At 45.0% G+C, this 26,053-nt stretch overlaps 1 protein-coding gene across 2 annotated transcripts in view; it reads left to right on the top strand.

Annotated features, from left to right (window-relative positions):
* Dok5 (docking protein 5) overlaps positions 1-26,053 on the top strand; it is a 150,326-nt gene that overhangs the window by 98,666 nt on the left and 25,607 nt on the right. Inside the window, exons 3-6 of one of the 2 annotated variants that reach the window (XM_087910945.1) lie at positions 3,667-3,781; positions 3,877-3,996; positions 6,641-6,830; positions 15,357-15,492. In XM_087910945.1, the coding sequence (XP_087767071.1) occupies positions 3,667-3,781; positions 3,877-3,996; positions 6,641-6,830; positions 15,357-15,492 (561 nt within the window). Of the gene's footprint in view, positions 1-3,666; positions 3,782-3,876; positions 3,997-4,891; positions 5,251-6,640; positions 6,831-15,356; positions 15,493-26,053 lie in introns of those variants that run through there. The other variant, XM_085696958.2, reaches the window with a different exon arrangement.

The raw sequence follows: 26,053 nt of genomic DNA, 5'->3' as shown, positions 1-26,053 counted from the left end.
CCTATCATCCTTCTACAGTGATCTCTGTGTCCAGCAAGCCATAACATTTCTCTGATTCTTTATAAATTACATTTTCTTTCTAACGCACTCCTGAGAAACTATATGAACAATATCTTATGTTATCTATTTCCTAAGTATACATTTATTTTGTCATAAGATCTCATCATGCCAAGGAAGGCCATAAGCTTGATATGCATTAAAAATTTTTGATTATCTGATGTCTACCTCCTAAGTGCTGTAATTACAGGCATATGCCACCACATTCGGGTTCTATCATGACGAAGGATCATATGCATGGCTTCAGGCATGTTGGTAAACATTCTGCCAATAGAGCTACATACTTGCAAAGAGTTTTTTTGTCAAAGGGACCGCATTTGTCCCTTTTGCCTCAGTGTTGTCATTTGTTGAGGAAGATTTTCAGAAATAAATGCATTTCTGAAAGTCTCATGTGACAGAAAGGTGTCTGTGGATGGTAGATATCATAGTCTTTAGCATGTATGTTGAGCAAGGGTCGGTCATGAATTTGTCTAGATTGCAGCTCTTTTGAAAGTAAGGCATCTATGTATGTGGTGGGGGTGTGCATGGGGGTGTGCGTGGGGGTGTGTACATGCCCAGTAAAGTGTGGCTCTGAGCTTGGCATACGCGACTGCCTTGGAAGCCAGTTGTCCTTTGTCACGCGCTGTCCTGACCCTGCCTGCCCCGCGAACACTCACCCTCTTCCCTGGAGCCGTGAGCGGGGGCGGTGTCATTTTCCTTATTACCAAAACCAATTTCCAGAATGGGTAATTGTGTTCTGACTCATGCAGTTCCCTTGCATTTCCTGGCTGCTTCCGGTGACTTATGTCTTCCTCTTGGCTCCTTAATGGATATGTAATGAAGCAACATATTTCAAAGTCATGGCTGTGTTTCAGACTTCCCTTAAGTAATGTCTCAGTGGAGGGCCAGTCTCAAGGCTGGCACATGCATGCCCTACCTGGTTCCCCAAGGCAAGAAGCCGTGTTAAAAAGACAAATACTTGCAGGCTGGAGGTGACTTCTGGAGACTCAAGGCTTTCAAGTGTTGGCCCGTGTTCGAGGTGAGATGAGAGTCCACATCTGCTTGCCCCATGTCTCAGTTCTGCCAGTTTTAGCCACAAACTTGGTTGCATGATTTTAATCTTTTTCAGCCTTAGTTTCTACCTTTAAAAATTGCTGATAATACTGACTCCTATCTCTGAGACTTTGATGATGCTTCGAATGGGCATGCTATCCGGAAATGCTCAAGCCAGAATTTGACTTATGGGGAGGTTCAGTATGTGCTGCCCCATGATCTGGTCCTTTTTCTTTGATTCCATCTGTCAAGAAGTCATTGTCAAGTGACTCAGGTCTCTCTGGGAGTTAGAGAGATAGGAATTATGACAGATTATGACAGCAGAAAATCAGGTAGAGCTTCAAGTCCCATGTATGGCAGCTTAGGGAAGGGAATAACAAACTCACATGGGGGTCAGGGTAGTCTTCCCAGGAAAAGTAGACTTCCAAGATATATCTGTGGGTAAGCTTGGTCTTTTGCTCATAGAGCCCGTATATTGAGTGACTACCCACAGAGGACAAGATCTGTGTCATAAAACCCTCAATAGGGGCAGTGAGGGAGTCAAGAAATTGCACACAGATGCACAGACTGTGTGGGATCAGGTAGGGGTTCTGACTACCTCAGCACCTACAGCCTCATTGTGTCTAATAACACATCATTGGAGAAGGCAACAAGTTGGTCTGAAGGTCTCTTTAGGGGAGCAGTCTCAGGCTGCAAACATCTGGGAGGAGGAACTAGCTACAGTTGCTAGTCTTTGTGTACAATGGTCACTCCTTTATAAACATTCATAATGGGACCCCTGAGAACTGCAGCAACCCCCAGGAGCCTGGCCCATATAGGGAACTGACTTTGCAAATGTCCCATGAGTCGGAGGCCGTGACATTCATTCTGGGCATGGTTGTGCTCATGTCAATGGTATACATTCCCTGGGATCTTAGCTCACTTAGGTCTTGCTCAGTTCCTTGGGATGAGCTCTGTGTTAGACCTGGGAACCAATGATGAACGTAAGTGCAGTGCCTGCCATATGGAACTGACTCTCCTTAGGCAAGAGAAAAACTAAACCAATCGGTCATGTAGCCGGTGGAGGGTCAAGAGGGAAGCCATGGAATTGAGTAGCTTGGGAGTTTGAATATTGGGGTGGTGTTTCCAGGAGGGAACCAGTGAGTAACTGAGATCTAAATTAAGATTTGGGGGTGATTGGAGGGCAGTAACTGCAGAGGAGGCAATGCTCTGGGCCTTGGAAGCCGCATGATTTGTTCTTGAACAGAGTGGGGTCCAGTTTGGCTAGGCCATAGAAAGCTTGGTGACATGGTGGAAGTGTATTGGAGAGTTAAGTGTGGAGGAGGCATGGAGGGCTGTCATGTCCATTTGCACACCAGGATTTGGGTTTTCGTGCCAAATGTAACTGGAAATCTTAGTGGTATTGACTTTCCTGCATAAAAATGCCAGAATGAAACCTTGAGGGTCCAGAGACCATGCACTGTTTGCACAGCGAATTCCTGGGGTTTAAAGGGGAAGTAGGGAGACAAATAAATAATTATAGAAAGATGTCAGTGGTTTATGTTAGGTTCTGGCACAAAAATAAACACACACACCAGATCAGCAGTTGTGTGTAGTGAGTGCCGAGGGTTGTTGCTGATGGAGGATAAGCCATATCCTGCAGAATCTCTGGAGATACTGGTTTGGCAAGCCTCCGAGGATCTCTGTGTGGCATTTCATGCTGATAAATTTGCATTTATACTATAAGAAGGGCCACTGGAGGTTAAGAAGCCGGGAAATGAAATGATCAGATTAATGTGCCCATGGAGGGTGTTTATTTTTCTTCCTGGGTATTTCTTAAGTCAGGCATTTATTGAATTTAGGGTAATGGATGGGAGAGGTGGTCCAGCATCACTACAGGCTAAGATTGATGGGAGGCTTATTCTTTTGTATAACATTTAAGGGGGTGTTAAGGGGAGTTTAAGCTTGCCACTGTGAAAGGCTTATTTATCTTGTAAATAAATACTTACCAGGAAGCCATGTAAGCCTTCCTCTTTGCAGGCCCCTCCAGGATGACAGGACCTCATCCCGGCAGAACTTCCCTTGTAGAAGCACCACGAATTAGCATCCTCTATGGCAGGGAGGGATTTCTGTAAGGGCCAATAGCTAAGACTGTGATACAGGGAGGGGCACAATGTATAATGGGACAGCTTTGCTACTGATGTGAATGGGGTGGTACTGTGCGGTGTTCTCATACTCTAAGACCAAGACCCATGTTCTCTGAGGAGCTCAAGGTGAGTCAGAGAGGATGAAACCAAGTTTGTGACGGGGTCTCTCTGAATTGTGATATATAGCTTGACTCTTGAACATGGGGACAATTTTTGAGATTCCAGACCTTTCCCCTTGGATGTGATAATTTAGTGATGGATTGGAGAACCTTTCCTTACCCCCCATCCTTCTGATTCATGCTGAGCCTTCATTTCCGCAGATCTGTTCTGTGAAGCGAGGCTCGCAGGCCATGGGCTCACTGCACTCTGGGTCTCACCTCTGGGGATGTAGGTAGGAAGTGTTCATGCAGATCATGTGACCAGACTTCCAAATCTTAATTTTTTTTTTCAGGTTACAGAACTCAACAATGTGAAAAATGTTGCCCGATTGCCAAAGGGCACCAAGAAACACGCCATAGGGATCTACTTCAATGACGACACCTCCAAGACCTTTGCTTGTGAATCAGGTTTGCTTGCGGCAAGTGGGGGAGGGGTCTTTGGCCTTCGATACCTATATGTATATATGTATATATCTTTTTCGTGGTCGTTGCCACTTCCGCAGATCTTGAGGCCGACGAGTGGTGCAAAGTTCTCCAGATGGAGTGTGTGGGGACCAGAATCAATGACATCAGCCTCGGAGAGCCTGATTTACTGGCTACGGGGGTGGAACGGGAGCAGAGTGGTACGTGGGCGCTCCTCACCTCTTGTCTCTCTCATAGCCTGTTTCGCTCCCTTGTGAGAAAGCACAAGGCGTCTTCACTCTACGTAACTGTGAGTTATGAAAACTAGGAAGAAGTGAGTTCTAGTAGCCCTCAACATTACTATTTGAGTGAATGGCGTCCTCCAAAGTTCTGGGATGTAGAAAAGAACCCACACTAATGATTTCAGTCAGCAATTTTAAGAACCACGCTGTGCATCTGCTGGATGGAAGGTGATTTGTGAATATCCAACTGTGACATTTGCGGAGGAGCCCCACCCCATAAGTATTAGGACATTCCCCCATTTTATAGACAGGGAAAGCCAGAACCTCAGAGAGCTAAAGTTCTTGTTCCAAATGTAGTAAGTAGTTAGTGTTTGAATCCAGACTATGATCACAGGTCTCTATTTATAATGCACGAGCCTTAAAGTGGGATGACTTCCCCGTTGCCTTTCCACTTAAAGTATGTTTGAACACTTTCCAGTGTTTTTAATAGAATTTAATCCCCCTGAATATTTCATCGAGTTTAAACCCACTTAAAAATCTGTGATGAGAAAAATTCAACCCTTGAGCCAACTCAGCTCAACACACCATCTAGGAATAAATCCTTTAAAATAATAATGACCAAAATATTCATGAACATTTTAGCAAAAATCAATGTTGATTCATAGTGTGAGCCTAGAAGAATCGCTCCATCTTCAAATAGCTGAACCTAGCGACTGGGTTGATTGGATCGCAGGGTTCTGCTTCAAAGCCCGACTTGACCTACGAGCACTTGTCCGAGTCTGGGTTGCCTGGATTGATAGCAGACATAGCAGAGTTGGAACTGCACTCTGCGAGCCATCTAGCTGCGAGTTAAGACTCTTCTCCCTCCCAGCAGAGCTATGTCTTCATGACACATTTATGGTCTTGCCGGTGTTGAATGGATGGTACCGACCAAGATATGTCACCATACCAGCTGTTGTTGATCAGGACCTGGAAGCGCTGGCTAGGGCGGAGCAGCCTCTAGTGAGGTTGGGAACTGGAGCAACACAGGGTGAAACCATTTACCAAGGCCATTCACCCCAGCCTGGACCTTCCTTCTGTGGTTCACTCAGGCAGAGAAGAGGTAGCCAGGGCCTTGGGGGTACAGGCCAGGGCACGGAAAGCATGGCGGGGATTGATGGCTGCTATCCTTTAGAATGGCTGGATCAGCCCTTGGCCTTCACACGTTTGTGTTTGTGACACAGTAGAAACGCACAGGGTTGTGAGTCAAACTGAGAACGGTGCCTAAGGTTTCCTTTTTGCCTGCCAGCTTTGTGTGCTCGGGTTTTCTCCTGTTACATGCTCTTACAAACCTCCACCGTTCTTTGCAAGCACTTTATAATCTGATTTTTGAGGAGTTCAAATCCGTGCACTTACAATGGTTTCTCCACCAAATGCATGTGAGGCAAGCACTCTACCGCCGACCTCTCTCCCGCCCCCACTAATTTATTTTTATAGCGAATCAATTTGGCTCTAACAGAATCCATTAACGATGGTCTCTTTTACCTCTTACTTACTGAAAACAGTTTAATCCGTGGTCCAAAACTCTCGAGGGGCATAGCTGTTTCATGGTAGTTTCTAGAAAGCACTCAGCATCTGACTATTGACAGTTCAAAATAGATTCAAAAGACTTAAATCGCAAGGGCCTAAGCCCATTTATGTATACAGCCTTAATATTATTATTTGCTGAATTCAAATAAAATATGGACGTTTTGATGATTTTTTTATTATGTCTAACCTAGACCATTCCTAATAGAAAATTGTTAGCATCATACTGTCTTGTTAGATGTTTGGAATCCACTCTAGGATGGATAGATACAATTGTTCTAGCAAATGTCATAATAGTTTTGTTCATATTTCACGTAGAGATGTTTGACTCTGCTAACTCTTTTGTTAATGAATTTTCTAAGTTGTAATAATAAAAACAGTGTAACTGTTCAGGGGAGATCTTCCCTATAGTGACCAGCTAGTTTCCATAATCTTGGTGACGTTGTCAACAGTCACTCCAGGAAACAAATGGCTATCTCTTCCCAGAGTTGACTAAACAAAGTTCTTTGTTCAAACTCTTTTTAAGTATCTCCCTTGGCATCTTCACAGCTGTTGGTCAGCTAATTGTACGCTGTTACTGTGAAGTGTGGTTTCAAAAATTCGGAGTACAGCTTTATTCGGTTGATTATCGAAACTGCAGACTGGTTAATGCTCTTTAGGATCCCACATCCTAGGCCCATCCTTACACTCCTGTACCTTTTTTGCATACAGAGGTGTAGGTGTAATTAACGTGTGCTCAGCAGGGAAACACTGCTTTGGGTGCTTTCCTTGCTCTGGCCTTTTATTGGTATACATTTTATTTTAATGATAAAAATTGAAAATGTCTAAAACTGATCTTCGCTCACGTCAGTAGTGTTGAGTGTGTGTCAACACGCAGCGTCTATCATTATGCTATATAATAGCATCTGCATTTAAAATCTCATTTATAACCTTTATCTCCCTGAATGTTCCACCAAACCGTAGCATGTCCATATTTTTTAAATGCTTCTGTATTCCTACGATGTGTTTGCTGTTTTATTCCTGGGGATTTTAGACTAACCTTCTGTTTCTCTCCCAGAGAGATTCAATGTGTATTTGATGCCATCTCCTAACTTAGATGTACATGGCGAATGTGCCTTGCAGATAACATATGAGTACATCTGTCTTTGGGACATCCAGAATCCCAGAGTCAAACTCATCTCTTGGCCGCTAAGTGCCCTGCGGCGGTATGGACGTGACACCACGTGGTTCACTTTTGAGGCAGGGAGGTAAGTGTGTGGCTCTTCATACATCTTTGTCCGGCGTCTGCTTCCCTTCTCCAGGTTCAGGTCATGGAACTGGACCGGAAGTTTGCTTCAGAAAATTCATAAACTCTGGTCTTATGGAAAGATGATAGCATGGTGTTCGGGCAGCCAGAATGCCCTCACTCCTAGGCAGGACTCTAACACTTCACAGATATGACGTGAACTTTCATTCCTTGATTTGATGGCATATACCAAACTGAAGCTGAGCTGGTAAACTGTACCATGGACCGGGTTAAGCTGAATAGAGGCCTGCTCCCTGTCATGTGAGCAGCTTCCTTGCTGTAATTTAAGGTTCACTGCTCTTTGTGAACTGACAGGGTAGATTGTACATGTGAGGACGGACCCTCGACACTTTCCAGGTTGCAGTCTGCTTACTATTTAACAAATGGCAGACATGCTGGAAGTGTTCTGTTCTAAAGCTTGCTTGTTGCTACCCCACTGAGCCCTTTCAGGGTCCCCGTGCTTCCATTAGAGGCAGATGTGGGAGTGAAGGGGATACAGGTGCCAGTTGGGGGGCATCATGGCCTACAAAGAGATCCCTTTGGGCAGTGCCACATTTTACCTGCCCGCCCACAGCGCTTCCTCCCTGAGTTTAGGTTCCTTTTAAAGGCAAAACGAAACAAAGCAAAGCAAAATCTCCCCAGTCCCCCAAACTAAACAAACAAACAAACAAAAAGCCAATCCCCTTTTTGTATTTTAAAATTTCAAATGACTCAAGTTTTAAGAACTAGAAGCCCATCAAACTTACCAACATTCTAGCACAGAATGGAGAGGGCTTCACAAACCGTGATCCTCGCTGAAGAGCTGCGGTGATAGATGACTTCTGGAGGAGGGAGAGTCAGTTTTCTCTCAGGGCATGGCTTCCGGTAGGGAGACCCCTAACGCCCAGGAGCATCTAAAGAGCACACATTGGGTGGTGGGTTAATTGCTATGCAAAACCAGAAACAACAACAACAGAAAACCAGGGTGAAGACACAAAGTTGAACGGTAGGTTGGGAGAGAGGGAGCTGGGGTGTATCCAGAGGAGTGGAAGCTAACGTGATCAAAATGCATGAATGGAATTCTCAAAGAACTGATAAAAGCGTTATATTAAAAATGGAGTATAAGGCCGTCTGTGTGGGCCTTAAAATTACACTGCAGTTCTAACAGCCAGGTTAGAGTATTGAAGGTCGTGGGTTAAATCTGATAGCTCTTTTACAGGGGGTGATATTGATTTAAAGGGGGAGACAGAAGTTCTGAACACTGCCCAAGCCTCTAACTCAAGTCAATAGATGGAGAATCACGCTCCCTTCCAGTCAGTCAGTTTACCTCATTTTAATCAGAGCCTGAGTATTTCGCAGGTACTTTTGGGGAATATGATCAATTTAATGTTTTCACAACACTCTAAAAAAATTGAAAAAGTGTTTTTCTTCCACATATAGTCTTTTAGTTAATTAATTATCTCCTCCCTCTTTCCTTCCCTCCCTCCCTCCCTCCCTTCTTCCCTCCCTCCTTTCCTCCCTCCCTCCCTTCCTCCCTTCCTCCCTTCCTCCCTTCCTCCCTTCCTTTCTTGATTTCTTTCTTTTGGTTTTTGTTTTGTGGTTAGTTTTCTTGATTTTGAAATGGTGTGTCATGTAACCCAAGCTATCCTCACACTTGAACTCTTGATCCTCCTGCCTCCAACTCCTAAGTAATAGGAAGACAGATGTGTACCACAGACCTAGGCTTTTTTACTTTCAAAGATAGAGAAGGGAGTTGGCTACTCTCCTGGACAGCAAAGGTCCTAGCATTAATAGATAAAACCTTCACATCATTAATAGATAAAACCTTCACATCCAGGTGTGTGTTCCTCCTTTATCTCAATGACCAGTCTACTATGTTTAAAGGAAAATCCTTATGGAAAACTCAGAGGTTGCTTGGTTGGATAGATGTGCTTCCTCCTTTGAGACTTCTGAGCTTCTGTTAGGATGTGTGGAGCAGGGTGAGGGCCTGCAGAACACAGAAAGTGAGACACAAGGTAATGCTATACTACTTCATGTTTTCTCCGAAATGCAAATAAAGATGGATTCTTATCATTACCATCAGGATGCTGGATAATAAGATCATTTGTGTTCCCCCAAGTGTGACGCTTTCATATCTGCCTTATTTTATTAGTAAAGATAATTTCCTTCACGGTTATTTTTGGATGTCTTCAAAACAAGGCAGTTTCATAGTAACTGATAGTATAGCATGCTCACTCTCTTGCAGAAGCAAGCAGGAGTGAGGCTCCCACCAGGCACACTGTTTTCACACTACAAATTGGAGGTTATGAAATAAAATTTCATTTCTTCTTTGTACTGGATCTGAGAACAATGGGACCTAAGCTTCTATGGCTGCCTGCTCATTGGATTACATAAACCTCATCTATTGGAGCATTATTAAGAGTAAATAAAGACACATGGGAGAAACCTGGGGCAGAGCCTGGCAAACAGTAGGCAGTTGAAGTAGCCCAAAATGGCAAGGCAAAGACATTCACTGTCTGTCATGACTTAGACTGGAAGTAGCGATGGCTTCATACATGGCTTGATTCAGTGCTCAGCTGACAAAACTCAGAGAATCTTGCTTCTTCTAGCTTGTCTACTCGCTGGATGTTTTGGTGACTTCTGGGATCTTTAAAGCCTTCCCATACATCAGTCAACGGAAGATGGTTGGATGATAATGCAGTATGTTGCCTGTTTTAGGCAATGTGAGACCCTGGCTCTCTACTGAGCACATCATACAAAGCTCACGGGACGAGAGAGGAATGGGAAAAGTCCCCCAAAGCACAGAGTGGGACTTGTTGCCTTTGAAACGGGGAAAGATAGGAGGTTTCAAAACAACAGAGTGTGTCCATCATAGCATATACTTGCTCCAAGTAATAAAGGCCAAGAGGGATTAGTGTGTGTGTGTGTGTGTTTGTGCGCGCGCGCATGTGTGCGTGTGCGTGTGCGCGTACGCGTGTGTGTGTGTGTGTGTGTGTGTGTGTGTGTGTTAATAGATGCATTTGGAAGCCAGAAGAGGGCACCAGATCCCCTGGAACTAGAGTAACAGGTGGTTATGAGCCACCTGATGTGGACACAAAGAGCCAACCTCCTGTCCTCTTAAGGAGCAGCAAGCGTTCTGAACTTTTGTGGCATCTCTGCAGCCCACGTATCATGCACTCTTGTCAGCATGCCAGACCTTGCTTATGAGGCTACCTCGGTGTCATGTTTAAGAATAGCCTCCACCAGAAGTCATGGATTTATGAAGATACTGCTAATTTGGTATTCTTCCTAAGCTACGTGCTCGTGTGTAAACTTCTTAGCTTGAATTCAGTTTTGAGAACCCCTATTTGTTTTCTTTTGTAGTCTGGGCACATGGAACCAGAGGCTTCTACCTTTTCTCAGGCAGCTGTGGGGGTGGGGATTAGCCTGGTAGGACCGTCTATGTGTGTTTCTGGCTTTCATCTCCTGGGATAAGTAGGTCTAACTCTACAGCCATTTTTTTGTTGTTGTTGTTTCTCTCCCTTGAAGAGATTCAGAGCCGAAACATAAAACTTGTAATAAACTGCAACTGTACAAAGGTTTGTCCCTGGGGATAAAAAGCAATAATTGACTTATTCTGGAGACCTAGAGATGCGTCGCTTCTTTGGTCTGAGGTGTCTGTCTTCAGCCTGCTGTTGGTTTCTCCTTCGGAGCCCTTACATCTCACTCGTGCAGATCAACCTGTCAAAGAGTTTTCCATGGGAAGATCCAACAGGCAGGGCGTTCTCCAGGCAGCTACCTTCCCATGGAGCCTTTCCAGAAGGGCTATTGTGTGGAGAAGGTGGCAGGTGTCCAGTGAGCTTCGCTTTTATGTTTCAAGCTGGCTGCCGGGTTCACATACCTCAGTGTAACTCTGCCTCACCTCCGACTGATTTAAATTAATACCCTGGGCTTTGCCTCTGCAGGAGTGAGAGAGGCTCGGGAGACCTTTGGCAGAACCTGCTAAATTATTTCCACACATGAATGCCTTTCTTTACTGACCAGAGAGGGCGAGTCTCTCTCGTGCCTTTGGCATCATTTGCAAAGAAATTTTGGGTCTGCCAAGAAAGGCGGAAGCTTGACTTCCACACACAAATGCTTCCTGTAAATTTATGCGAAGAGTTTTCGCTTGGGTTGTAAGGCCATCTATACAGACTTGGAAAAGAAACGGTAGCTTTTAACGTAGTTCACACTAAATGCAGCCGAGCTGGTAAGGTGGCTTTCCAGCCAGGAGGCTGGACTCTCTTCTACCTGGAGTCCGCAAGTAAAGTGGAAGCCGAGCTGCTGTCTCCTGCAGATACCCGACTTGTGTTCTTGCTTCCAGCTACTGCACAGTCTCTAAAATCTGAATCTTTCAGGAACAGTTCCTTCTTTATTCTCAAGGAAGGAAAGTATTGGAGAGGTGGCTCAGTAGTTAAGAGCACTGGTTGCTCATCCAGAGGACTCGGGTTCAATTCACAGCATCCACATGGCAGCTCACAAACGTTTGTATTTCCAGTTTCAGAGAATCTGATACCCGCACACAGACATACAGGCAGTCAAAAACACCAATGCACATAAAATAAAAACAAATCATTAAAAAAGTTTTTTTTTTTAAAAAAAAGAATTTAGGCAGAGTATCTCCTTTCTCACTATACTGAGTAAAGAAATTCACACAGAATGCTGGGTCTTGCACAGACTCTCAGGAGATAGATAGGAATTCCTCTTCTTCCACCAGAAAATGGAAAAGGTGGTGTCCTAGTTTTCCTTCTGTCATGGTAAAATGCTCTGACCAAAAGTTGTCCCCGAGACTTCCCTTACTTCGGATCCCAAGTGTGAGTTCAGGCCAAGGTCTGGTGTCTTGTTCTCCCCGAGACATGTTCCATCTCCACCATCTCCAGTCATACTCACATCCTTGATGTTGTTCTGGGATGTGGTCTCCACCTTTCCTCTGAGATGAAGATGCAATCCGAGACATCCTTCAAAGAGCATCCAAAGTAAAAACAATGGATAAAGAAAAGAGAGAGAAGGAAGGGGGGGTCACAATATACAAAAATGCCTTCCTGTTCTTCCACGTGTGAACCCCTGAGGAAGTTTTTCTCTTGTGTTTTCGAAAGAGCTGACCAGCCTGCACTTCCTGCTGATTTATATAAAGCCATTAGTCAGTTTGATGTGTTTTTATTTTTATTGCCTCGGGCCTTTCACCATTATACTGTTTGTCAAGGCCGATAGTAACATTTTAATGTTGAGACGCTCATGAAACAGTTCGGAGCCAATCAGTCAGGCAAAGCAAGTAGGATGGAAGGGCTTGTGTGCCAGGTTTAGAAGAGGCTGAAGGGAATTGCATGAGAAGGCCAGGTTTTGTCCATCCTCCCCTCTGTGGGGAGGATGTGTGGAGGGGAGAAAACACAAGACAATCCCAACATTTAAACCAGAGGCCTTATGCCTGTTCTACTGAGAGTTCTTTCATGGATCTTATCTCTTTATTGCACAGTGGGAAACCTGTTGGCCATCTCTGGTAGATCAAGCCATTTTGACTCTCATGGCACAAACTATAAATAATGGAACAGGTTGCTGACATCTAATATCAGCCTTACTCAAAATTTCTTACTTGTCTTAGATGATGAGAAGCAACGAATACACTGGATTCCCCTGTATATATAAATACCTAACTAGCCTACTGCAGGCGAAAAATCTTTAAAAAAGAAATTTCCTTCCTATTAGTCATGTTTTGCCCCTCTGTGTGCCCAAGGGGGTCCAACTAGAAAGTCTGTTTCTTTCCCTGAGCTGTGATGGTAGGGATGTGACCCCTGTTTCTTTCTATAGGTGGTAAGTGGTGGCTGTGATGGTGTCTGTGGCAGTGGTGGGTGTGTGTGCGTGTGTGTGTGTGTATCTGTGTATCATCTGTGTGTGTCTCTGAAATCATTGGCTTCAGGTGAGTGTTGGGAGAGAATGCTTGATGCTATAGCCAATTTGATTTCCTTTGTTTTTGATCATAGTAGTTGAGGGATCTAAATGATGTCATTAAAGAAAGGATCTGCATTTTCCTTTTTAAAAGGAGACATTGGGGGCTGGTGGGGGACATAGCACAGTTGGTAGAAGGCTTGCCCGTCATACACAAAGCCTTGGGTTTGACTCCAACCACTGTTTAAACCAAACATCATGACACACAGCTGTAGACCCAGCGCTCATCATGACACACAGCTGTAGACCCAGCAGTCAGGTGGTCCAGGCAGGTAGGTCAGCGGTTTAAGCCCTTCCTCAGGTACATATTGGGTTGAAGGACCAAATAGGATGAAGACATCCTATCTCAAAACAAGTAAAACTCCAGGCATTGTCCAAAGGGCGATTTTGTTAGGAGTTGTTCTTGCTAGTTAGTGAGTCATGATGTACAGGAAGCACTGCCATGCAACCATCACATGCTGAGAGAGGGAGGACAGCATTGTCATGTTAATATATATGTGATCAACCCATATAGCAATAGATGAATGCATTTGGTCAGAATCTAAACTATACTTCTTACTGTGAGTTTTAGTCAAAACAAAACAAGCCTTTAAGGGCCCTAGGAGCACCAGGATTAAGAAGTGTGCCTTCAAACTTGGCTGCTCCTCAGCACCCTCTGGACAGTTCTGAGTAACAGGGGACTTCTTGGCCTCAAGGGACAGGGCAGTCATTTAAGTAAGTCAATGAGCAATGACCTCGATCATAAGAGAAACAGCAGGTGATTTTTTTTCCCCTCAAAGAATCGGTTAAGGTTCATTCTTCATCTTAATAAATTCATGTAATTTGTTAGAGAAAAGATGTGGAAAAATCACAAAGCCTTGTAGCAAAAGGTGGTTTCATGATTGTCTGGTGACATACATTTAAAAGAGGTAAGAGCCGGGTTTGAAATGGCATAAGATGTCTTCATGAAATAAACTTAATTGAAGAATGTTTTGAATCTTAGCTTTAGTACTTTTTTGGATGAAATTTAAGCTAAGCCATGTCAGGCATTATTTTGGCCCCACGATATGTTTGTGGTACTGGGCCAACTATGAAAAATTAAACTGGGGTACATCTTTCTTGTTTTATGGCATTAATTGTACCTACTGGACAAGAATATAAAGCAACAATAGCTTGGGCTGGAAACTTCCTTAGCTTCTTTATTGTGTTGTATAGTTTTTCAGACATGAGCAAAACTCAGGCACTAAGTAATGCAGTGTTCATGCTAAAAGCAAGAAATTCTGAAGCAGAAAGAGAGGATTTTAGATAGTGCCTTCAGAACAATCAAACATATACAGCTCCTACTGTTCTCATGTATGCATACAAGAACTTTTCAGGGTTGCTGTGCTTGCTCTTATCCAAACTCTTAAAAATATCGGTAGCAGTGGCTAGAGGGATGGCTCAGCAGTTAGAAGTACTGGCTGCTCTTACAGAAGACTCAGGTTTGATTCTGAGAACAAACACGATGGCTCATAACAGGTCTTAACTCCAGTTCCAGGGGATTTGGTGTCCTCTTCTGACCTCCAAGGGTCATGCATGTGATGCACAGATATACTTATAAGCAAAACACTTACACACATGAAAATATTTTAAAATTAAAAATACTTGTATTAATTAAATATATCTGTATATACACACATATAAAAATGTATACAACTAAAAAGAATTTGTTTTGTGCTTGTCTAATGGTGCCTGGCAGCTCCCCTTATCAGTTACTTTCTAGATTTTTGTGATCTGGGGTGGATATATCCCTCTTTTCATTGTTTGACCTTGGTTCCCAAACCTACAAACATTGTTTTCCTTGAAGAATTTTCCATGTGCCTCATACATTAACTCAGCAGAGTCCTGCTCCTTAAGGAAGGGTGATGGGTTGTATCCAGCACGTTGGCAGGAACCCGGATCAACATTTGATATGGGGCTTTGGAAATGAAAGAATCCTTAGGGCTGTCACTTGTGGAGGGATTTGGAGTAGCATTGAAGAAAGACAGAGCCCCATTCTCACCCTGGAGCTCACAGCCCACGTGGTGAGTTTCTGCTGGAAGATGGGGTGGAGGAGGGATCAGTGCCACACGGTCCCCTTTGGAGTGCAGCGTTATACTGAGGATGGAGAAACAGTACTTACCTCCTACCTTAATCGTAATAAAAAACCAAACAAAATACCATTCAGTCCTTATCAACCAGGAGTGTTGCTTCCCTCCCCACTATTATAATAATTCACTGGACACTGACCATTTTGGTCAGGTTAATTTTATGTAGCCAATGTGAACAGGTGCTCTAATGACACTGAGAATAAAAGGACCCAAGCTCTTGGGACATTGCCAGGTGTGGTGGCATTCCTGTAATCCCAGCACTCAGGAGACAACACACAGAGGGGCTGTTGCAACTTTGAGGTCAACGTGGGCTCCCTAGATTCTAGACCAGCCAGGGCCGCATAGCAAGACCCCCTTGTCAAAAATAAATGAGGGAAATCTTGGCAGGCCGATGTTCTGAGAGCTGGGTTTCCAGAAGTTCTTTGTTTTTGTCTTCACAGGATGTGTGAGACTGGCGAAGGGCTATTTATCTTTCAAACTCGAGACGGCGAGGCCATCTACCAGAAGGTCCACTCTGCGGCCTTGGCCATAGCTGAGCAGCATGAGCGCTTGCTACAGAGCGTGAAAAATTCAATGGTACGTTGGGAATGTCTTCTTGCTGCCTAGCACATGCTACTACAGAGTGTGGTCTGGGAATGTGCGTGCCGAACAACATGGCCCACTTTACACAGGCAGTCGGATTGTTTCTTTACTTAACATCGTAGGACACGGATTGAACGCTGTCCCTAGAATGCTCAATGTGAACAACTGATAAGCCATCTGCTTTATCGTTAGCCTTTACACATGGGTATTTGTATTGTCGTTTATGGTCTGGAGGATGCTCACTGACAGCTGCCCTTCCAATTTCAAGTGGGTGAGTTTATCAAGCGTGTCGTAAGCATAGGTAAGGAGAAAGCAAACAGAGAGAAGCAGGTAGAGAGAAGCGCAGACAAAAGGCAAACTGTCACGTCAGGTACATAGAACATCCCAGAGAAGACTGGGTAACTGCGCTGCTCAGCAAAGGTAAGAACATCAAACTGAAGTATGCTACAGGCAGCAGAAATCACTTGGGAAATCCCATTTGGGGCGTCCAGCTGAGCCTTTTCTCTCCGTGGATGAGTTTCTGTTCCTATTTCTACCTCTGGCATTTTTACACCCAGGAATAATAAACAGTCGCGATGTCTGTCGGGTATGGTTTGCCTTTTAACTGTTCCCAAGAACACAATGAACCATTAGCTGCTTGTTCTTTCCCTCTCTCCATAAGAGAATGGGGGCGCGGGCACCAGACAGGGTGTTTTAGAGGACACTTGGAGATAAACATGCTTGGGACTGACGAGGATGGGACTTCTCCGTAAGCATAAGCAGCAGGGGACAGTTCATTGATGCCGTGTACGTTACAGCATCAACACTGACACGGGTTGTGTATCAACATCTATAGACTCGGCTGTGTGGCTTGCCTGCCTGCCTCTGCATATCTGTGCACATCTTTAGCAGATGGGACTATTTCCAGCCTAGAAAATACAAATGGAAGAAGGCCGAAGGGAACCTGGGGAGGAATATTCCAGGCTCGAATGAAGGGTTTGAGCCACCGCGTGATAACGTGTAGTGAATAACTACAGGCAACGAGTTACAGTGTAACTAAAATGCTTTCTGAGTCAAAGTCCGAGACATAGCCACGCATCCGCTATCATATGAAGATGCCATGACGTGAGTTACATTTATGTGTTTGAAACACCTCTTTTTTGCATTGCACGCTGCTAGGGACTCTGACTTAAAGAAACTATCATGACTCTTCAGTATCTTATAGAAGGAGAAGCATTTCTAGAAATCTTTAAGATATCTATTTATGTGTTTGGTTGTATTTTTTTTAATTTGAGACAAGGTCTCTCTATGAAGCCCTGCCTATCCTGGAGCTCACTATGTAGACCAGGCTAGCCTCCAACTGACAGAGATCTACCTGCCCGTGTCTTCCAAGTGCTGGGATTAAGGGCAAAGCCTGGCTCTTTTGTTTTTATTTGTAAATTATGTGTGTACATATGTATTTCTGCATGTGGGTACATGTGTATGATCATAGCAGGTATCCATGGATACCGGAAGAGGGCATCAGGTACCCTGGAGCTGGAGTTATGGGCAATATGAATAGTCCAACATAGGTATTGGATGTTGAGAACTGAATCCCAGTCCCCTACAAGAGCAGTATGCCGTCTTACTGCTGAGTCGTCTCTCCAGACCCAAATATCAAGAAATCTTAAATAGAAACACAAAATATTATAAAATATGCCTTGGAGACACCAGTAACATGAGGAGAAGCTCATTTGGTATGATAAGATTCAGGGAATTTGATTACAGTTTGAAATGTGGATGTAACTTTGTTTTCAGAGTGGCCTTCCTGGGGCCAGAGTTCACTGTGGAAAGAGGGGAGAGTCAGGGCTGAGTTGCACCTTCTGGAGCAGAGTTGGATGTATGAGTACAAGTGCGTTTCAGGGGTGGTTGGGGATGTACACGCTGTGGGGCCTGGTGGGAATGAAGGGGGTGGGAGAGCCAGCCTGTGCAGGAGATGATTTGCCAGGCACTTGATTAAACATTTTTCTGGTGTAGCTGTGAGGATGTTTCTGCATGAGATGATATTTTAATTGGTAATTTGAGGAAGCAAATTTGCATTCTGGGGTGTTAGAGAGCTTCATTCTACTGGATGAAGTCCTGGACAGCCCAAAGGAGAAAGAGTCTCCTCTCTTTGCGTGATGGTCTTGAGCGTGCACTCTGATCTGCTGTCCTCAAAGTCAGACTTGAAGCCACACCATCAGTGCTTCTGGATGCCAGGCCTTCATATGACAGCTCGAGACCCCTTCACCTTTCTCATGATCTTTCTCCCTCTTCTACTCTCCCTTCCCATCTCTCCTCCCCACCCCTTCTCTCCCTCCTCTCTCCTTATTCTCCCCTCCCCCCTTCCCTTTCCTCTTCCCCTCCCTCCTTCCTTCTCCTTCTCTCCCTCTCCCCGCCCCCTCTCTCTTCATCTCTCCCTGCCTAATCAAACCAGCATGGGGTAGGCACAGATAATGCAGACACAGGCCACCACTGTCATTGTGCTCATGGGTGCTGCCTGGTAGCCAAGCCTGGTTCCAACACCAGCACTACACCATCCCAGCTCTGTGGAGCGGAGCAAAGTTCTAGCTTCTCCTAAGCTCCAGTTTTCTGCTTCCCAGAATGAGAAGAGCAGTAAAAAGTTACGTTCCATGAGATCTGTGTTGACCGAGGTTTCTGTCCTGCCCAGTCTTGCAGACATTAAGTCCCAAATAAATCACACAGAGGTCTACATTAGCTATAAACCGATCGGCCCATTAGCTCAGGCTTTTCTTATTAACTCTTATAACTTACTATTCTTGTCTATATTAGCCACGTGGCTTGGTACCTTATTCGGTGAGACAGTCACATCTGGCTTCCTCTGTGTCTGGATCATGACTGCAGACTGCAGTCCTCTTCCCAGAATTCTTCTGTTCTCATTGCCTCACCTCTGCTTCCTGCCTGGTCACCCCGCCTATATTTCCTGCCTGACAAATCAGCATTTATTTAAAATATAATTGACAGGGTTCAGATCATTGTCCCACAGCAATCTGCTCACAGCGTATTTGAACACAGCCCACTGCTGAGTAGATCCATTGCTTCAGGCTGTTCTCAACAACAGCTGCATCTTACACCATTCATCTGTCCATCTGTCTGTCTATCTGTCTGTGTCTGAGTCGAGGCAACCTAAAGATGGCATTTGGAAGGAACAGAGAGTGATGAAGTGTGATGGTTTAGATCACAGACGATTGGAAAAATTTTCAGGAAGAGCCACGTTTGCTACAAAAACCATGCATTGGTGAAGAGCTTCAGACAAAGGCACATTGACCAGAGACAGCAAGGCCTCTTGCTCCAGCCACACAGCAGATACCCATTGCCAACTTTTGGATGTGGAGCTTCTGGTGTTTTAGCTTGTAGGTATAACAAGCAGAATTGTATTGAATATATGACTTACAGTTTGCTTTTAAAAAGAGAAAACCTTTGAGTGTTGTTTGGGCCTCACCGTCTTGCTTGAGGTAGGGTTTCTTGTTTGTGGATGCATGCATCGGGATAGCTGGACTGGGAACTTCTGAGGCAGTCTCCTGTCTCCAGTTCCCTATTCCTGTAAGGACACTGGGATGACAGACTTTCTTCACTACACACGACTTTCCATGGAGTCTGGGGGAACCAAACTCAGGTCTTTGTGAGTATTAACAGAACAAGTGCTCACTGAACTATCTCCCTGGCCCACAGCTATCTTTTTGAAAAGGCCTTAAACAGCATCCATGTTTTTATATAGCAAACACCTGTTGCACAGTTGCATAGTGCTGCACTATATGGGATATTCCATTAATTTCTAGAACTATGCTTTAGGGACTGGTGAGATGGCTCAATAGTTAAGAGTACCGGCTGCTCTTGTAGCGGACCTGGTTTCAATTCCTGAAACCCACACGGTGGCCACAACTATCTGAAACTCCAGTTCTAAGGAATTTGATACCTCTTCTGGCCTTTATGGGTACCAGGCATGCAAATGGTGCACAGACATCCACACAGGTAAAAACCCTGTCCACATAAAATAAAATAAACATATTTAAAGCCATGGTTTAGTGCAGTGCTCAATCCGTCTGCACTGGGGATCACTTAGTGTCGACTCTTAAAGTCTAAATATTGAATCAGAGGCTACAGATCTTTTAACAGACTTGATTTGGGTTCCAAAAGACCTTCCAACACAACTTTCTTTTGACACATACAGTCTCATAGTATATCTGTCTATTTTTATACTTACAAATTCTATGTGTGGCAGTAAGGATAATTCAGCGGATGGACAGAAGGATAAATGACAGATGGAGAAACTGGTAGCAGCAAAGCAGAACTCAAGTTGCTTCAGCCCAAGTGGGGAGCATGCCCCTGCCCCGCACTTGGCTGCCTTCCCATTAGAGGCTTGTCAGGTCCTAAGGAAGTTTTGGTGAGATTACCTTATTTGAAAAGCCTTAATTAGCATAAATTGGTTCTGGAAAGGCAGGCAGGGATGTGCGCGTACATGTTTCCTCATTTTCTGTCTCCTCATTATTTCCACTAAAATTAATCAGGGATATGAGTAATTCATTCAGATCATCCCTCAGAAAATTTAACTAGAAAATAATGTCATTTGCCCTTAATTTGCGGCGCGCTTCGCGAGTTCTAGGAAAGACGTGCTGTTTTAAAGCAGGCGCTTCCTGTTGCAGATGAAATGAGTAAGTGTCCAAATGGGAGCGGAGTGACATTGCAGTTACGCTGGGGACTGTGGAAAGCCAAACACTAGCATATTTTAATCAGAACCCTATTCGGGGAGGAAAGACACCCGTGATACAGTGAACCAGAGAGAGACCACACCTGGCCTGAGGGTGGAGCCGCACAGAACCAACACTTTTCTCTATTAGCGGTGACCTTTGCCCCCACTGCTGGTCTGCTTCTGAAGAAACCACGGTTTTAACTGGAAGGGGTGGTGACAGTCACCTCTCGCCATAGCCTCTTTGCTCGGAAATCCTAACTCTCTGTTCATGGTTGCTGTTGTAAAGCCCCAGCAACTAAACCCAGAGGGATGCTTCACCATAGGGCTAGTAGAGACCCACTCTAGTTGGAAACTATATCCTTGAGAGAGTGTCTGGGTCATCTCAGTGACCCCAGACCCCAGAGTTTGTCAAGAGGAGACTGTGGGTGGGACAGCAGTAACAGCTTTTGTGGTACACTGACTTATGACACTCCAGTGATATCCACTCTTTAAAACCCCCAACTGGTCATTTAACCAGCCTATCTCTAGTGTCTTAGAGGGGAAGGGGCTTCTCAGTGATGGCCAGGTTAAGGACCTTGAGATGGGAAGAGTGCTTGGAGTAGCCAAATGGGGCCAAAGTCATCTCAAGGAGCTGGTGAAAGAAAAATAGACATCCAGTCGCGGGTGGCAATGGGAACAGCAGAGGGGAACAAAGAAACTCAAGATGGTACTTTGTTGACTTTAAAGTGGCAGCCAGGGCATGACTAAGGGCGTGGGAGTGTTCTGGAAGCTGGAGAAAGCACGGAGACTGTCCTCACAGCTTACAGAAGAACCAACCATGACAACTGTAGGGTAAAAGGGACAACTGGAGCAGGAAACCATTCAGCCACTGAGCACGCTGACTCTGAACCCAGAGCCAGTGAGAGAAATACACCCTGGGTCTGAGACTCAAGCCAGGGAAAGAAACATCTTTATCCCTGGACCCAGGACCAAAGTAACATGCTCCGACTCTGAAACCAGTGCCAAAGAAACACACTTTGTCTCTAGAGTTAGAGCCAGTGAAAGAAATGTGCCCTGGTCCGAAGATTAGAGTCAAAAGACTAAAAAAGGACCAGTGAAAGAAATACAGTTTGGCCATGAAATCAGAGTCATCTCTGCCCCTAACTAAACTAACCAGTTTTCCCTAAGCAGGGAAAACTGACCAATCCCTTCTCCATGGGAAAACTCCACCCCTAAGAAGCCCTATGTAAGCCTCTCTGTCTGTTCAATTAGAGGCTAGCCATTTCCCTGAACTCCTCCTTCCCAAATAAATCTTTCTCAAAAGAGTCTTGGGTGACAGTCTTCATTCGCAGAAAAGAACCTGGCTGGGCCATCCCTTAGGGACGGAACTGTAGAACCTTGCAGAGATACTCCCTTAGTGGGGCTGAACAAGGTGGAGGAGCAGAACAGAAGAACCTTGGTTGCTCACTACAGGGGTTGGGGAGTCGGGCTGAGCAAGGCTGAGCAGAGAAAGTTAACAACTTTTCCCCGGAGCTGGAGGAGATTGCTACATTTCTGCAGGGGTTTCCCTTTTAGCAGAAGATTAGCAAAAGAAGTAACATCCTGGGCCTGAGAAGAAGCCAATAGCTCTGCTAGGGCGTTCCCTTTAGGGAACAGAGCAGAGCTCAGCTGTAGCTGCTCTCCAGAAGAAGAGCAGGATTGCTATATCCTGTGGGGAGACCATCCCCCACCGCACCCCAGCTTCAGGTAGCCTGGCTTGCTGAAGTCAGGACACCTTTCCTCTAGGGCTGAGTGGTCCTATTGCACGTTCCAGCCTCCAGAGCAGTCCTATTGCGGCTCTAAGTATAGCCTGGCTTCCTGATAAGTCAAGATATCCTTGCAATTCCAGAGCTGTGACACATTCCCCTACAAAAAAATCTTGAATTTCACCTGGAGAAGTTGACTTCAGTCTTAGGCCTCCAGAATAGAAATGATTTTTGAAGCATCAATTTGTGTCAGTTGGTTACCACAGCCACAAAATTCGGATGCCTAATGACATCACTGAGGATAGAAGGATGGTGTATTCTATTCTGTAACCCGTTTCAGGAGAATTGTGTGTATATTTGAACCCTCCAAATGACCCCTGGATTGAAGGCACAGGGTCAGCAGTTTAGAAGAATAAACTGTCTCAGAATGACTCATCCTGTGCACATAGACGGGCACATCTCTCAACCCTCATCAGGGAAGCCTCTCTTTGCGGTCAGTGGTGATTAAGGCAGAGGCCCACAACTGAACAAGGTGCAGGGGACAAGCGGCCGTGGAGTGCTCAGCCCTAAATGGGCATCTTGCTTACACCTGCCCCTCCCAAGGCTTGGGAATCGTTATGGGAGAGGTCCAGGAAGATCACCAGAGCCAGAGACAGTGGTGACTATAAGAAAATGGTGATGTTTTCAGGAAGCATGGGGGCAGTTGCGAGAGCATGCACAGCCTAGAGCAAATTCCAGCATAGAGAGAGGGCAGAGACTCAAAGATCCACCCTCAGTGAGGAATTATTGGCCACTGATAAGACACTGGGATGGGGGAGTTATTATTACCATTATTACTCTGTTATTATTATTACTGTTTTTAAGAGTGTGACCTAGAAGGCGAGGTCACCCATGTTCCAGAGGATAGCTACATAGCCAAGAGAACTTGGGCAGTGCACAACGGACCTGATGTGTTTTTAACGATTAAAGAGGACATAAAATAGGGTGGGTAGAGAAAAGGGGGTGGGTCTGGGAGGAGTTGGATGACAAGGTGAAAATGATAAAATGACATTGAAATTCTCTGAGAATTAATAAAAAGTATTAAGGTTCTGAGTTGGAACAGGCTTATGGGATGCTCCCACCTTGTACTGTACAGTCCCGTGGCCAAACTCTAGGCACGTTTGCTTGCTCTGTAGGGATTGAGGTGACCGTGGTTCTGAACATTCCAAATGAAGGGCCGATATGTAAAAATGAAAAGGTCTCACCCCAAACTCCATTCTCTGCATTATGAGGGACAGGGAAAGGCTCAAGCCACCGTGACCACGCAGCTCAAAATGACAAACAGTGGCCAATTGTGCCTGCCATCTGCAGCAGATTCAGGACCTTCTGTTCTCTGAAGTGGCCCTGCTCTCGGTCGTCACCCTCGGCCAGGAGACTTTCTGCCCCCACTGTGGCCAGGTGCTCTCTAATCTGGATTAGTAAGTGAGTCGTCTTCCATGGCCGCCTAACAAGATGCCAGTGTGCAGGTGCCATGAAACAGCACACATACGTGTTCATCGGGGTTGCCGGGGATGGGACACAGGGCACACATGTACCATCTCAGTGTGAGTGGACTTAGGGCTCAGTTAGCTGGATCCCTGGGCCTCAGTGTCTTCCCTGCTGTGTGACATCAGCTGGAGCAACAGTCACATCTGCAGGTGAGATTGGGGAAGCAGTGACTCCCGACGGCCACGTGCTTATTGGGGAATGGTGTCTCCTGGTGGCTGTAGAATTTGGAGCCTCAGTTTCCTGCTCGTGAGGCAGTGTCCAGCTCTTTGACACATGGATCTCTACAATGTAGGCACTTCCTTCATCAAATTCAGCAACAGAGTCTTCTTGCAAGGTGGATGCCACAATCCCACTGGGGACAATAATAAAAATGCCACCTCATTTTTTTTTTTACATACTCTGTTTCAAATTCCAACTCCTAGCCACAGTCACGCAGAGATTAACTATACAACTACACGGGACTTCAGGAAGTGGGGACAATAGACCTACCTTAGCATCTGCTTCTTAGACCACTATTTATTTAATGATTTGATGCTGCTTTCCTAGTATGATTCCTATTCTGTTTGGTAGTAACTCCATTCACTTAGTGAGGAACTGCCTGGTGCTTAGGTCAGTAGGAAAATCGTTACTACCATTTATTAAGCCTTCTGCAGCAAGCCAGGGCCTGGACCTGCCTTCCCTAAGCACCTCAGTAAATCATTCGTTCATTCCCAGTCACTTGTTTATTCATAAATGTTTATTGAGGACTTACTATGTGGTGTTGTGTCCTACAGATTATGAGGTTAGATAGTCAGTGAGCCCCATGGTCCCTTGGAACCAACACTAGATGAGATCGCTTCATTTATTCATCCTGAAAGAAATAAATTACCCCCTACTGCTGCGTATATGAAAGAAGTTTAAGCCTACCGAGAATCACTCCCCTGCAGCAGTGGAGGCTGGGTGTTGTCGGAACCAGGCATTCTGGGAAGTTTTGTGTGATTCCAACTCCCCTGTGCTCCCTCTTCACTATCTTGAAGTATTTAAACTCCAGCTGGTGTTTGCATATCTGAATCATGTCATGTCCAAATCTCCCTTAATATTACAGCACCTCCCCCAAACAACTGCACATAACGGGGGGGGGGGGGGGGGGGGAAGAGGTCCGGGGAGACGCCTCGGGCTGCAAAATGCTTGACTTGCAAGCTTGAGGACTGGAGGTTCATCTCCAAAGCCCACATTCAGAAACAGAATCCCAGTGTACTGGGACAAGTGCAGAACCCCCCGTGGGGAGACAGGGACAGGTGGATCCTAGGCCTTGGTGGCCAGCCAGCCTAGCATTTTTAGCAAAGTCCAGGCCAGGGAAAGAACCTATCCTTTTAAAAAGGTGGGTTGTACCATAGAATGACACTCTGACCTCCACACAGGTGCATGTACAAGCATGGTGTCCTTGGACTCACACACGCCCCCTCACACACACATGAGTTCATACACACAAAGTGGGTTTAAAAAAATCCGAATATATTTTTACGAACTTGGGGGCCATATGCCTTATAATCCTTCCGCACCTTCATGTTTTTCAAAGTCAGTGCATTCTTGCCCGTCATCTGAGGTGGTTAGACCAGGATGACTGAATGACGTCGCTCTTAGCCTCCAGCTGCCTTGATGGGGACAGAGCAGAGCACTTGTGAGCAACTGGGGACCTCCCTGCCGCAGTCAGATATTTTTGCCACCTCTGAGATCTGTGTCTGTGATAAAGTCTAATTTTGGAATGAGGAGTGGCAGCCTGTGGAAGGCTCCTCATTCCATAAGGAGACCTGTCATTCCAGAATTCTCTTCAGGCCGTGAGCCCCAGGGTGGAAATGGCCCGCTACTTAGCAGAGCTTTTTAGGGACCACAGAATGGGCTCTGTTCAGGGTGGCATTAAAGTCTTCTGATGGCCTCTCCCACACAAGCTGAATCCTTCATGACACGCAGGCTTGAACCTAAAATTGGAAATGGCTTTTCACACTTTGTTTTTGGTTGTTGTTGTTTAATGGATTGATTTATGGGCAAATGTAGTTTCTCAGGTAAAATTTTCTAATGAATTTATAGAATGTAAGTGATATCTCCTTCAACTCTTGAAACCAAATCAATTTATATTTAGTATAATTGTAAAAACATTTTGTTACATATTATATATACACATATATACCTAATATGTATATATACAATAGGCATATAGAGAGAGAGGGGAGCAAGGGGATTTTAAAAACTGATGCAATCAGCTTGGTTGACATTGCAGACACTGAAGTAGATGTTGGGGTGGATTTTCTATGTGTGAACCCCTTTCTCATACTCTGCACCCCCTGCTGTCCTCGCCTTGCCCTCCCCTCCCCAGATCAGATTTACCTCTTCTATTTATGGATTCTGGTTAAGCGTGTTAACTTTAACATGCTGCTTAAAGCAATTATCACCTTTTTTTTCTCTCCCAAATTAAAATCTTTTTATATCCTGACATACTAATTATACAAAAAAACTGTATAAAATTTCTGCCAACTACCTGCAGAGCAGTGTGACAGATATGTCTTAAGAAGAACATACCCTAAAACTAAACTGAAAAGAAAAATCTTCTGCATCTATA

The sequence above is a fragment of the Myodes glareolus genome, chromosome 10, assembly GCF_982192425.1.
Source record: "Myodes glareolus chromosome 10, mMyoGla1.1, whole genome shotgun sequence".
Classification (NCBI taxonomy): Eukaryota; Metazoa; Chordata; class Mammalia; order Rodentia; family Cricetidae; genus Myodes; species Myodes glareolus.
The sequence above is the reverse complement of the archived record's forward strand: the minus strand, read 5'-3'. Positions and strand labels throughout refer to the sequence as shown.